The 15,466-nt window shown below is 39.2% G+C and overlaps 1 protein-coding gene across 1 annotated transcript in view; it reads right to left on the reverse strand.

Moving 5' to 3' along the window:
- The window catches only part of LOC148953450 (uncharacterized), a 165,073-nt gene extending 150,037 nt beyond the window's left edge, over positions 1–15,036 (reverse strand). Inside the window, exon 1 of the mRNA XM_089087964.1 lies at positions 14,859–15,036. Within this exon, the coding sequence (XP_088944090.1) occupies positions 14,859–15,036 (178 nt within the window). The remainder of the gene's footprint in view (positions 1–14,858) is intronic.
- Between the last annotated feature and the right edge of the window lie 430 nt (positions 15,037–15,466).

Below are 15,466 nucleotides of genomic sequence, written 5' to 3' on the forward strand. Positions count from 1 at the left end.
CGTTTGATCCTGCACCCTCTTCCGATTTTGAATTTGAGTTTTTCCAGTTCTCTCGATATAGTTGCTGATGTGGGGTGTGTAGAATATATAGGGTAGACCAAGAGGATCAGACAATGCAAGCGTCTTCATTTTTTGACAGATGAACAGCAAATGACCCGTCAGCACAGTCGATGGACTGCTATTAACAATAATCAAGGTATTGTTGACACTTTGAATTTTTTCCAAGAAAGTCCGAGGGCAGACAATAAGATTTGTACTGGGACATGTAGGGGTCCATATTAAATACATTGACTATTTGACTGGTGTTCATGGCGCCAAGTCTAGTAGAACACTGCCTTCGGGAGTGATTTCTCAATAGGTTTCATATTGATTTAGTGACATTAGTGCAATACTCAGCCAATGCGTCGGCAAATATACACTCTAAACGCACACTACCCATACATACTATACTCATATCCTGCGTGCCAGATAAATCCAATACAATGATACCATATGTTTTAGCAAACATTTCTTCGGTTATACCATTTTCAAATAGTTGTGAGTCGTGATCTAGGGTTTGCATGGTCAACTCGTACAATGTTCTATAGGATTTATCAAAAGATAGATTGTAGAGTGGAATGCCGTTTACTTTGCACACAACAGATGAAAGTCCAAACATCTCAAATTTATGTGGGCATTCAGTTCATGATCCTATTGCACTGGTGCTATTTACAAATACCAACGCAACTTTTGACGGAAGTTCACCATTGATAAAGGATTAATCGGTGAAGGTGCGTGACCCCATAGGAATATGACGTTGATTGGTGATTGTATGAGGAACAAGTAGTTTAATATTGTTGCCATTGGCTCTCAGTTTTTCCACGGCCAAAGCAACAGAACTCATAACCTGTTGTTTGCGCACATGAAGTATTGCTGAGGTGAGGGATAGACTTACATCGGGATTGGCAGCAAGTTCTTTTCTCAACATGAAATTGGAGGGTGCAAGCGTTAGTTTTATATCCACTTTAAAATTGGGCGGCAGCCATTTGGGTATATTAAATATTTCATGATTTATTTTTCCAACTAGATGTAATTCACTAGTTGTAGCATTTTTAAGTGCATCTGTACTATCAGTATTAGTAATATATTCATATCCATTGGAGGCGCCTCTCAATTCCTTGTATGACTTGGGTGTCATCAGTATGAATTGCATATAGCTCGTATAATTTGAGAGATTGCTGCTTGTGCTCACCAGCATGCCATTGATGTAGACACTAATTTGACGAAATAAATTGTTGAGTATGCAATTTTCTTAGTAAAGCCCATTACCTCGAACCTGAATGACTTTATCAGATTATCAAAATTTCATTTGTTACTCTAAAACCCTCGAAGACAAGTTGATTAAGCAGTATTCTTCAGAAAGCAACTGACTGTGGAGTTTGTTAAGGAGGGTTTGCATTGCATAATACTGTCCATAGTATCCATTCTTGACACTCATATCAACTTTTTCAGCATTGAATAGATTCAATGAGGCGATGATTGAAGGTTGAGAATCCTTATGTGGCAGGTAGGACATTTTAGGAGAAGAAATCTAGTTTCGATCTAACAATTTTCTTCCTGGGACTTCTGGTTACACTACGTGTCGGCTTTTTCCTTCTTTTCTTTGACAAGAGGGATGTTGTCTTTCGTTTCCAACCTGAGTAGAGACTGATGAGGGATGCATTGTTTCTTGACCTTTTTAAGCCTATACCATTCTGTTTTAATCTCTCGCCAAGGGTTCGCGCACTGGACCGAAGATTTTCCGAAGCACTTTTTTTTAAATCCTTGCCAGAGCCCCAATCTTATAGTGTAGAGGATGCAAAATCTGTCGCAGCCGGTACAAGATATTTTCTAGCCAGTGGTAGTGAAGAGCGAAACAGCTTAGCAAACCAACTGCCAAGACCGTAGCCAGACATTGACGAGCGTCCTTTGTAATAGTCCATTCCATTGCCCTGTTGTCTTGGGCCAAGAGTATTAACATAGCAGTCAATATCAGGACAAGTGAATACCACTTTTTTATTAGACATCTTGCTTTTGAACGATGGGTCGAAAATGGCATGTAATCACAGCCAAACCTTTTGAAATTGCTATAGGAACACCCATTTCAGTTCTTAATGTTAACTGACAGAGTTCCAAATAGGAAGTGTTTACGGGAATATACTGTAGAGACTTTATATTGTAGTGGTGAATATGTTCTCGATTGGTTTTTCGTTCAAGAACTCGTAGGAGGGGAACATTTGAATTACTAACCCGAAATGGTTCCACAAATGAAGCGTAGAGAAATGTACAAGTGTCTGTGGAGAAGGCAGGCGGGTAGTAAGCGAAAATGAAATTAGTGTTTCCGGCACTTTTACCATTGATTATATTGAGCTTAAAACCAAGAACATCCTTTAGATTATCGTTGAGAATAACTTTTTCACTGGCAATAGGCGAACTAATGTAGATCTTGCCCTCCTCCTTTGAATAGTTGAAATGAAAAGCTCCCTTTTTACGAGCGGAAATTCTTTCATTGATAGAACGACATAAATCGTTCATACAGGTGAGTTCCTCGTAGGGTAATTCAATGTAAGGATAATTCATCTAATTAATTTTTTGAATTTTTTCTTGATCACCTGTTGGTGGCGGAGGCCAATCATAGGGTCTAATTTTTATTTCATATTTACGATCCTTTCTCAGGATGTTGTAGGTATTTTTGAGAATACAGTCGACAAGAGACACTTCATACTTTCCGTCATCGAAATTTGATGGTGGGGGAGAGTTTTGTCCAAAAATCACTTGTTCTATTCGAGTCATTGTAGAGAGGATCAGAAAAATTGGAAATGAAAGTCATATAGAAATCATTGTGCATTGTCAATATCTTAAGCACTGACCCAAGAATCAAAATCTGAGTTGTATCCAAGCCAGCAAACAAGCAACTGTTTCTTACTCCTACGAGTACGACTCTTTAATATCTTTTCAATTTGATACATTTCGCTAGTGCTTCTAACTTTGCATTTCATATTCCTAAAAACCGCCGAGAATTTCATCATCTTTGGTGTTTAGAAGTCGATATGTCGTGGGCTCAGTGTCCAGAATTTTGGACACTTTAAAAAGTTTGGTGCACCATAAATAATTCCCCTTTTCAAAAATTTGTTGGTTCTAGTAATTCAAACAGTATCACCAACATTAAATTTCTCCTTCTTTTTCTTCTCATTGTCATTGGATCATTGCTTTAGAAAAGCATCAAATGTTTTTTCATTGTAGTGAACATCTGTTGGTGTAGAGTTGGACAGAGATCGATGGGGTCGTTGATTATAAATAAACATGATTTTATCTAAATCATGAATAAAAGCCGGTGTATTTTTCAATGTGCAATATCTTGAAATTAATAGACGAAACGTTCTTATTAATCGTTCAGACAATGCAGCCTTTATCGGACTGTGACTATGATAAAGTGTTGTATTATATTTCAAAAGAACCTTTTGCACATGTGGATTAATAAATTCACTGCCACGATCCAATTGAATTTTTCTATGCGAATCCTGTTCAAGAATCCTTTCAAGGGCCCTTGCAAATTCGAGACCACCCTTTGAACGCAGTGAAATGGTATATGCAAATTGACTAAAGATACTTATTACCTCTCCACTATATTTGAAGGGTGCATTTTAAAACCATTGAAGTGTATCTAGAGTTAAAAGATCCGTTTGCATTATATGCAGAGGGAAAAAGGCTTTAGTTTGTCGATATTGTTTACTGCGAAGCCTGTGATTCCGATGTAGTGTGTAACTCGGTTCATTTTCTAGATACTCTATTGCATTTTTCAATATGGTGCCAGAGGCTATGGAAAGTAGTTTGGGAGAACTTAAACTTCCTGATTAGCTGTCACTTTTCGAGGCACCTTTCCAAACGTCTTATAATTTGAGCGTAGAGTCGCAGTATAATGACCACTACTCTTGCGCACAAGGGTGTGTGACTCGATTTGTCCGTACATTCCAGTAGCAGACACAAATGTCTTAAAATCAAGAGAGTTTATTGCATCTTCTAAAATCGAATATTCTTCTTTTTAAATGGTGTTGTTGTTGGTGGACTATATTCTCTTACTTTCTTAAGAATTTGATTATTGCCAATAAGACTTTTGGGGAAGTTTGGTATACAGAGAAATGTGTAAAGACTATTGTCAAATGATATAAGCCCTTAACGATTCATTACAATATCAAAAATTAAATCAACAAGATTACAACTTTTTCCCTGAATTAAAATTCGTTTCCCTGCGCTGTCGACCTTTACTTGATCATCAGTTTCCAACACGAGATACGATAACACTCTTTTACTCTGTTCTCGATAGGTCAGTGGCAAAAGGTTTCCAATTTTCAATACAATCGAATTCAAGTCCGTCTCCTTTCGATGCTGCTGCAGAATCTTGAGATGCTTCTTGTTTAGAGGGATCGGCGACGGTGGGTCTCTCACGATATGGTTTATGTTTGTCCGCACGTCGCAATGCATCTTGAAGTAAAATCAGCTTTTTGTCATCGGCAATATTCACATCGTTAATGAATTTGCTTAGATTGTCTTCAAAATGTTCGATGGGCGAGAGGACAAGTTCAAATGGTGTCAATTTATAGGGTTTTGCCATTCTCACTAGAGAAAACTGTTTACAAGTCCTGCAATTATCGGTAGTAAAAGTGTGAAAAAGCTACCACCCGCCTGAAGGAGTCGTTTTCGTTTTATATTTTTTCCCTTTTTTTTTCAATCCCAGTCGCCGAAAGTGGCACCAGAGTGGGTTTCCGGATTTATAACACCATATTGCATTTTTACCTTTACATCAGTTAAATTTAAAAATAGTTCGGATAATATATTAATAACAACATTGTCGACAACATGATTGAGTATGTTCTTCCTAAACCGAAGTGTTGAAGTACTTAAAACGTAAAATAAATGCCGTTATTCGTGTAGTTTCTTCAGTGTCATAATGGCGACTAATAGTCTTTTCTACTGTTCACCGGAAGATATATTGTAATGTTAGTACTGAAAATTTCGCTGATTACACGTAGATTCTCGGGCATGATCTGATTAAGATCCAACAAACTTTAACTGTAGGATTTGTTAATCGCCTGAGTTTACGGGGAAAGTAGAAATTTTCGTGGGCCGTGGTCAATCTGTTGATTGAGAGTTATTAGTGATCTAGAATCACGAACGACTCGATAGATAATATAAACGGTGCAATTCAAAGCAAGGGTTCGCATACATTTGCTCTGATGAAACAGATTGTGTAGAACCAGAGTAACGGAAATGTGTTCATGATGGGAGCGAACGGTGAACAGTTGTAGCATTTCCTGTGAGAACTGTTCAATGGATTCAGCCAAATCATCAATAATAAGCCACGAGTTCGGTTCAATACTAATGAAAACATCAAGTCCCTCTATAAATTGTATTGGTATGGATGTGTCAATAGCTTGTATTTTATCATGGGACTCCTGCCAAATACTATAGCAATATTAGATTTTTTTTTGCTTTTTCAAAAATATTTTATTGCTATTTTGAATTATTCGAATTAAAAGTGTTGTTTTACCTGACATTGAGGGACCGAACAGAAATAATCTGAATGATATTTTAAGCTGATAGATTTTGTTGTTGGGGACAACAATCAGACTCCAACTAACTGTAAATCATATGTGGACAATGAATAAGTTGTAATTTCCCCCATAAATCTATCTATTCAAGAACAACAAAAACAATATTTCATGGTAGTAATTATTTCGGCACTACAAGGAAACAAATATTTGTTCAACATGTACAATGATAAAAATAACACTTGTTCAACAAGAACCTGAAAAAATTTCATGGTCAGCCTGAAAACTCTATTTGTTCAACATGAACTGCAATGATAATACTCTATGTACAATATAAAACACTTTTTGTCCATCAGCAGCACTTATTTTCTTTAAACACTTTTCTGTACAACAATTTTCTGTCAATCTTTTAAAGCACTTATTTTAAAATTAAAAAATTTTATTTACAAAAAAAAAACACTTTTCTATGCAACAACACCACAAAAAACACCCTTGAAAATACACTCCTGGAACTAGTAGCACAGTTGAACTTGATTACGGTGACTTTAAAGTTGGGATCCCCCCACACAGGGGACCGCAGGGCCGAAGGCCGGCCGGCCGCGGGCGGGACCCCCCCCCACCTGGGCGGCCGCGGGAAGGGTCCCCCCCCCGGGAGCTGTGGTGGAAAAAGAATAGTTGCCGTCACTGCAGCTGCTACAGGTTAGTGGATGGGTTAGTGTTTAGGTTAAGGTAGTGAGAGTGGGATGATTTAATCTATGAACGGGTTGGGTGGTGGTTAGTTGGTTAGGTTAATCCAAACCAAGTTGATTGCGAAAGTATGCGTATTCAACCTAATCTGGAATACGATAGTGACCATGAAGTCGGACACTCGCACCATTCTCGAACACATAGACTTTGTCGGATATACAAGACATTGCATTCTTTTCCACTCTCACAGTATAATTTCTATACTGTAGAGAGCGAATTGCAAGCACTTGTGCTCTCGGCACTAGGCTACTTTCTACTCAGTCTCTGTACACTCTCATGTTGAAATTGCTCTTTACAAAGTGTGTAGGGACCCCTTTGCACGCCTTCTTTTCATCCCCACTATGAGTTTCCACGCAATAGACTTTGGGGCCCGGGAACACCCCCCTGGATATCAAATCACTCCCCGTCTCTGATTTTAACATTAATAGTTGGTTGGGGGCTTGACGTTTCACTAACTCGGGGTAGAGTGATGGATTCCAGTTGGTGAAATCCATCCGCGAGCTTATGTGTTCCCCCTTTTCTAAATCACCCAATAAATCTTCAGTCCCATTTACCTTTAACAGCAGAGAATCTGTATCACCATAGTAAACTTGAACCTCCCCTCCTGTGGCCATTGCACCTTGCACACATTGTAAAAAAACGACAACATGAGCTTTTTTGAAATTTCCAGTACTGAACTGCCGCCTGCTATATTCTTGTTCAGTACCACATTTCGCTTTCGCCTGTGTAGAAGAACCATGCCAGTCTCTATGCTCGTGAACGATTTAAAATTGGGGTCGGCAATAATTAGTGCACACTGTAGAGGGTCAGTCACGACGTCGCAACGAGATATATGACGAATGCTTTCACATATTTTGCCAAACGCTGAATTTAGGATGAGCTTATACATTTCATTCTCCACCTTTGAATTTGCCCTAGAGCGTTTATCGACAAAGGTGTCGATAAACGTTTTCAAGTAGGGTCGCTGATTGAACTGCAGGACCCTGTGTATTTTGGTGATCTTGAAGCCATTGCTCACCATCCAGTGCAAAAGCACATGGTGAACAAGGATATTCTCCTTAGGGTCCAAATCAGCAATCAGTTTCTGTTTAGAGGGAGTCCAGTGCATCCCCATATCCTCAACCAATGAACGATTGTAGGGGCTCAGAGAGTCCCTGCTCACTGGCCGATTGATACAGGGAAAGACAAAATCTTTGACTGAATCGTGAAGTGCCAGCGGAATGTGACCGTCAACTTCAAAGAACCATCCTTGTGGCCCATTGTCCTCGACGGTGGTAATGTCGGATAACTCACAAGGATTCTCAAGCCATTGATAGTTCCCACAAGGCAAAGAGTAGTTGGATATTGCCGAGGGATACAATGAGTTCATGTCAAAGAACACTGCATTTGACTTTGCACCGGTGCTGCTGTGTCCGCTCGGATCAGTTGACAAGACACTATCCCCGTGAAAAACATACCCACTCCGCAGTGAACGCTCTAAAAAAAGGTGTTGGTCTACATCCGTGATTAGGCCTATTTCCTCCCTGCTAATTTTTAAAATTAAATCCATTACTAAATGGGGTGTGGAAAAATAATATCCTATATCTAACCCGAACTCTGAATAGATTTGGTCTGTGTTCTTACAGACTATATCCAACAGAGTTAGAACGTCACTGGCCAAGTACAGTCTACAATAATCCCACCCATTTTTACAATCCCCCTTGGACCACACCTTCTTGGCAAACTCATACTCCTCGGCTGTGCATTCACTGTTGTTCAGTGAATTGTGAAAAGCTTCAATTGGAGGTAGTTTCACCTCGCTTAAGCGTGCGCCAGAAAGTAATAATCGTCTGCGTATATACCTTTGCAGGTCAACGGGTCACATATTTCACTGTCTGGAAAGTGCTGTTTAAGCAAGGGAAAGCTATCAAAATTGTCGCTTTTTTGCACTTGAATCAATTAACTCAATGCCTTGGGAAAATAACCAAAGGAATATAAAAAATTGATTTTATGACAGCACGTTCGCTGATTATCAACTGCCTGCCATTTCAGTTAGAGAAGCAACAGCTTCTCGGCCGATTTGGGGATAATGTTGTAGGTAAATGAATTATTTACCAATGGAAAATCTACTCCCCCTCCCACCCGATGCATACGTGCCAGTGCCGGTAAAATAAATTTTAAGTCATAATTAGAGTTGTGAATAAAAACAGGGATAAAAAATTGCTGGCTAACATTTAAATTACACGATTGATGCGCAACCCCCTAAAATTACTACCCCCGAGGATATTTCCTGCCACAAGTGATTATGATCTCTGACTTTCCCCCTGCTCGCTCTTTTCCCTTTAGTCCCCTTATCCCCCTCTGCAAACTCCCCCTTACAAAACCAACATATTTTTTGATTTTTAATCGCGAGACGATCCTCTGCAGACAACACCATTGGATAATGGGTATTTCTCAAACGAGAAATAGCTCCATTAGCCGTGCCAATCAGTTTAGTCAGTGCCTTGACCATGCACTCGGGCCCCTCATCTAATGTTTCTACTATTTCTAACAACCGCATGGTGTTAGAACTGTCTCTTTGTGCGTGGGCATAGGAAACTGCAATAGCCTGATGTTCTTTGACTCGATTTGGATATTGAGGATCGTTCACCTCAATCAGCTTAGCTTCACAGTCTAAAGATATTTTGTCACACTGGAGGAGGGTATTCTGAAAATTTTTGAAACGTAGAATTGCCCTATCCCCTGAAACCATTTCCACTGTCTGATAGTCATGTCGTCTACAATGCCTCATATGATTTCGCAGCTTTAGTTCAGTCCAAAATATAGAATGGCATGTTGGACAGTAGAAACGAGTCCCCCTCGTCCCTTTTTACCCTCCCCCAGAACTCTATTGATGTCAGTGATAGGGTTAAAATGCCTGATTGCGTTCGGTTCACTACGTGGCGTGTATAGCAACCAAACCCAGTGTCTAACCAACTCAACTGACGAGCCCCTTACGGGGACGACCAGCCCCTTCTCTTTGAAGCGAGTTCCATCTTCAAATTCTGTTTCATATTGTACCACAGTAACGCCAATATTTAAATGGGCATTAGCCCTTTCAAAAATATCAATGGATCAAAGAGTTACTGGGTATTTCCCCTCTAAAAAAGAAAAATCTACAATGGGGAAATGGAACCCGTCCTTCCCATGCACACCCCAGTTGTCTAAATTCGTCTTGGTAGCGTCCTGAGCTAGAGGCTCGTATGCTGATATGAGGAAAGCATATCTGAAACACTTTTGATCTGTTTCAAAACAAATCCGCTGGACACCTTTACAACCCTCTAGATCTGGATTATATTTTAAAACTATACCCTCATCCCTATGCCCCCCTCTTAAAATAAAATCTTTCTTAAATTTACAAATGTTAACGCTTAAATTTTCAACAAAAAGAACTAGAGAGCCACTACTGTTTTCATTAAAGTTCTCGAGATGCGTTATAATTTGATCTACCCAATCTATGAAAGCACCCTCAAAATTTTCCAAATTCGAATAAACAAAACGCATCTCGGAATATACATAATGATAATAAACTTCACTTTTTACCTCATTTAAATAGAACACCTTTAGAACAATAGAGACCTTAATTGATTCCCTCCCCCACAATTGAATTTGATTCTCCAGAAGTGCACGAATTTTATCTACATATGCATGCACAATTTCTACAGGGTCAAAAACAAATTTTCACCCCATAAGTGAATTAAAAGGGTCTCCAAACGTCGCAGTGTAAACAACTTGTGCATTTAAAATTATGTTTGTCAATTGAAAATTGGAGGACGTGGTACCCCCCTCCCCCTCTTGGATCGGAACCCCTTCCCCAACGTGTTCCAAACAAAATGATGACTTCACCACTTAAGGTGTTTGAAGTGGAGGCGGGATGGGCTCGGCGGCTGGAGGGTTCCCAGTTAATTCGCGGGTAAAATCATCTAAAAGCTGCAATGTATTCGGACTTAGCAAAGGTAAGTCCCCCTGCTCAACTGTGCTACTATCTACATTAAAAAAATCAGCTAAAAAATCATCGATATTTTCAGGTATTTCATTAACGATACCTTGCCAAGACATTTCATTTTCACGATACTCCAAAGATGCATCTTCTTCTCCTTCTCCAACTGACGAGCAGGGGGGAGATGGCGAGTATGGAACCAGGACAACCTATAAATGAAAAAATAGCTTATTTTCAGTGTTCAAATCATCCATACTGTAAAAATTTTAATTATTGCTTAATAACATTTGGTTAATTCAACTGAAGATAATTTAAGACATAGAAGTGCATCCTGCAGTGCTTCCCTGGCTCGTGGCGCATCCCTTTGGCACTTCTCTGACTCGTAACGCTTCTTGGGCCCACAGCGCTTCCCCGGCGCTTCCCGGACCCACCGGCGCATTCCGGGCTCCGTGGCTCCCGGCCATTTACATAATGCCCCAAAAAACTTGAAATATTTCTAATTCCATACAGGTTCGGTAAACACATGAGTTTCATTATGTGGGTTAGATGAACGAGTTTGAAATTCAAAATGTTGAGAGTCGTTAAATCGCTTTCCCCTCACTTCTTAGGCATTATACCGCTATGTTTTGACATAAAGCTCTCCGCGCGAGATTATAAATAATTTTGGCATCTCCTTTCCCTGTTTTGCTTTACATTAGCGGTTTTAGTCAATCAAGGTTTCAATGACCTTTGCTTATTTCTGTTTTTTCTTAGATAGCGTATAAAAATTTGTCTGAAAAATTAATATTTTCGTAATTGGAGTTCTATATTCTATGTAAGAGCTAAACATGGCACGATAGAAATATTCAGTGTAAATTAGAACGACAATATGTGACAGATGGGATAATCTCTCTCAAAATTAGGTGAAAAAGAGCAGTTGATGTTTCAAAGATACCTAAAAATATATGTGATAGCAATAGAGAAAATAGTAAAGATTAGAAAAATAGCATTTTGAGTTTCAAAGGCGGTGATTATTAATAGAAATTACCTAAAAATATTTGCTTATGATATATCGAAGCGATAGCAAATATTAGAAAAGAGGGGTTTCTTTGCAAAAAAATTACATTATATTTAGATATCTCCGAGGGAGATAAATTTAAAACAATGGTTGGGGGGTGAGGGGTTAATATCCCGCTGAGATATGTTTATATTGGGATTGAAAAAGAAAAAAACATTGGAAGAAATAGATAGGTAGGAAAAAATGCTTAATTTTGAATAAGCCGTCGGGGATTGGGCACTAGAAGGACCAGTTAACTTGTTTGTGAGTGCGGGCGGGGCGGCAGTATTATGTTCTTCCGCGGCTGGGCCGGCTATTTCACGATCTTGCGTAGCTTCGGCATTGTAGTTATTCGCCCACTCTCTCTTTAACTTTCTGCCAGGCCGCATTGGGGCTGCCTCGTCATCTCTTGCTCTCTTGGAAGGAGGTGGCACACATTCTTCACAATTGGCCTTAAAAAGAAGAGAAACAAATTAGTATCAAAATAATTTGCCCCTTTTTTACAGAAAGAAAGTTAGTACCCTCATCCATATAATTTTGTCTAGAAAAGCATTAATCAATAAGAAAGCACAACGTAAAAAAATTTCGTCAAATATACTAATTGCATCCTTTTTTGAATCTGAGAAAGAAGAATTACGGCTCACTGAGCCGTTCAAAAGCCAGCCTATATAAGTCGGTATAATTTCTTATTTTTATGCGTTTCTGTTCTTTTCTGGTTTTAATCTGCATTGAACATGCCTTGTTTGATGCATTTAAAGTATTAACGGTATTTTTTTATCTTTCCATATCCTTTTACGATAGCTGGTATTTACCCCACCTCCAGAAAAAACACCCCGAGGAAAATAATCCCAACGGAAAATATCCCTGAGAAAAGACATGGAAAAATATCCCCTCCCCCACCGAAAGAAATCGCATCCTTTGGAATCTGAGAATTACGGCTCACAGAGCCGTTCAAAATCCGGCCAATATAAGTCGGCATAATTTCTTATTTTTAGGCGTTTCTGTTGTTTTCTGGTTTTAATCTGCATTGAGCATGCCTTGTTTGATGCATTTAAAGTATTAACGGTATTTTTTATCTTTCCATATCCTTTTACGATAGCTGGTATTTACCCCACCCCCAGAAAAAACACCCCGAGGAAAATCATCCCCACGGAAAATATCCCTGAGAAAAGACATGGAAAAATATCCCCAACCCCAACCACCCGTTATCGCATCCGTTTGAATATGAGAATTACGGCACACTGAGCCATTCAAAAGACGGCCTAGTTTGTTTGAAGAAAATCCCCCCGTACTTTTAATGCGAAGAAATAGTTTGTTTTCATTTTACACTGATGGCGGTAGAATTGAATGCATTGCCCTCCCCCTTTACATAATTTACTTACAACGAAGCTGTTAGAATCACGTTTTTGGACCCGCCCCCCGGGCACCTCATGTACTAAATAGATTGTTAAATGTAAGTTTAAAATAATATCTTTCAACGCTTATCTGACAAATTCGAGGCTACGAAACTACAAGCTTAATATACAGCAATCTATTTTTGCTTAAAACTGTTTTAATTTGACAGCCAAAACAAAATCCTTTGACTAGACCGATAGCGTGAACACACTGGAAAAGGGTGACAGCTAATTATAGGCCTCACAGTGGAGTCTTGTTTCAAATCAGAGCGGGCTAATACCAAGAGAGCGATGGATGTCTCAGTTAGAGAAAAGATTACAATTGAGAAAAGCCAAAATTTAACGAAAGGATAATTATTTCTTTTTGCGAGAATTTTGGATTGTAAAACATTGGGTTAGGGTAAAAAGAATATATTTTATGTTTTCCATTGATTATAATGATGTTTGTATGGTTTGGGGGGGGGGTGAGGGGTTTGGGGTAAAGGAATATATTTACGTTTTAGCTGAATATACTGGAGGATGTCCAAGGAAAATTCGTTTGAAAATAAAAATGCACTTACATTGCTAATTGCGGCTGCCAAGACCTCAAGCTCATCAATTATGCTAATTGTTCTATCCATTCTAGTTGTTTGCACTGTGTCAAAATACTTTCTGATAATTGAATCATATTGCATGCCCGTTATATACGAAATCTCAAGGGCAAATTGTTATGTAACGGGGAAAACCATATGTAAACAAAGCCCTCTGATTGGCTGAGAAGGAAACACGTGATTTAACTGTTTCCGGGAAACTCTTAACATTTTCTGAGATCAACAACAACAAATACTATTTCTGGACACCATGACATTCGCCTCGAGCGTGCCAAAAACAACAACAACAACAAATACTATTTCTGGATCATAACATTCGCTGAGAGCGTGCCAAAAACAACAACAAATAAATCGACCTTGACATTCGCTGAGAGCGTGCACTTACAAAAACAACAACAACAACATCGACCTTGACATTCGCTGAGAGCGTGCACTTACAACAACAACAACATCGACCTTGGAAATTTAGGTCATTGACCCCATTAACCACGTGTTCTCCCCAGGAACGCTATGCCCATATATGGACTCCCGCTCGGAGTTATAGGGTCATCTCTACTCTTATTACATATGTATAAAGGGGGTTGCCTCTCCTCAATACCTCACTCTTTACGATTAAATTTGCATTTTGTCTCAACTCTATAAGAACGACTCCTAAAACACAAGGGTCGTTTAATTGTAACGAAAAGAAGCTTTTTCAGAAGTACTAGAACACTTTAGCGTAAAGAGTTAGGTGTTGAGGAGGAGGCAACCCCCTTCATATACAATAATTTCTGTTTGTTTTAAGGTTTAATGTTGCTTCTTACTTTCAGCTGAAACACTTGTTTTTTTTATTTTATTTAAAAATAGATCGTCACTTAATGTGCCAAGAAAAGGTCATTACAAACGATCTAGAGGAAATTGGAGCATTTATAGGTGAAGAGGAAATTTTTGAATTGATACGGGTGAAGGAGGAGTGTGATAAATGAGTTGACCTCAAGTTCTCAAGTGGCTTGGTAGTGCGGTAAGTTGTTCGTAGTAGTTGAAAATAGTAGTTTGAAAATAGTAATTCTCATTCAGATTTAACTGGACAACAATCTGCAAGAATGAAAAAGTATATTTATAAATATTCACTATCGGGTATTTTGGTTCTATAAAAGTCTGACAGGTACAATAATAAAGTGCTACTATTAGAGTGGAAGAAGATTGGATACGTATTTACCAAAGATTTTCAGCCAATACATAATAGAAGGATGGCTATGGACTACGATGCCTCACTTATGGTCCTTGGTTGCTAAATTTTGAAATAGCCAATCTATCGTCAATTTAGGAAATGGCAAGTATAAGAACACTGTCCCTGGTCGTCCCCCGTGTAGGCATGACTAGAAGACATTCCATGAAGCTTTGGAAGCAACATCAGACCGCAACAGAGAGGTGTAATTTCTTCAGAGCACTAATAGTAAAAGTAGTAAAAGAAATTCTAAAAAAGGAATATTTATGACAATTAATAAACAAAAAGAATAGGCTATATAGTTTATTCCGATTAATTTGAAATTCACTAAGTTTAAAGTTACCCTGAAACACATCTACCTGGTGAGGAGTACGTTGGTGAAGGACGCACACTGCTTTGGTCTCGTGGACACCAGAAACAAGGAGGCGTTGGCCTAATTCCGAACAGCGTCGCACGCGAGGCCCTCCTGTTATTCACACCAGTAACACCCAGGCTCTTGAGAGCAAGGCTCTGTGGTAGACATGGAAAAATAACCATCATCACCTGTTATGCCCCCACAAATGAAGCCGAGGAAGAAGATAAGGATGACTTCTATACCTTTTGAAGTTCTGAGCTCTCGTCAGTACCTCCCACGACTACCTTGTCCTTCTAAGAGATAGGAATTCTAGCATTTCAAATGAGTCTGGGCTGCGGGATTTCCCTGTTGGACCTGTAACACTAGATATCCTAAACGACAACGGAGAGAGAATGCTAAACTGCTGCCCCACCCACAATCCTACCAATGCAAACACGTGGTTTCAGACACCCAACATAGCCAAGTACACCTGGTATAGCAATGATGGGTCAATGAAGAAGATGCTCGACTACATCATCATACACCGGTGATGGCTGTCGTCTGTACAGAATTGTCGCACCTACCGAGGCACCGAACATGGGAACACCGACCATCGTCTTGTTGCAGCCAAAA

Source organism: Artemia sp. Qi Xiang Cuo, chromosome 4 (genome assembly GCF_049724085.1).
Source record: "Artemia sp. Qi Xiang Cuo chromosome 4, ASM4972408v1, whole genome shotgun sequence".
NCBI lineage: Eukaryota > Metazoa > Arthropoda > Branchiopoda > Anostraca > Artemiidae > Artemia > Artemia sp. Qi Xiang Cuo.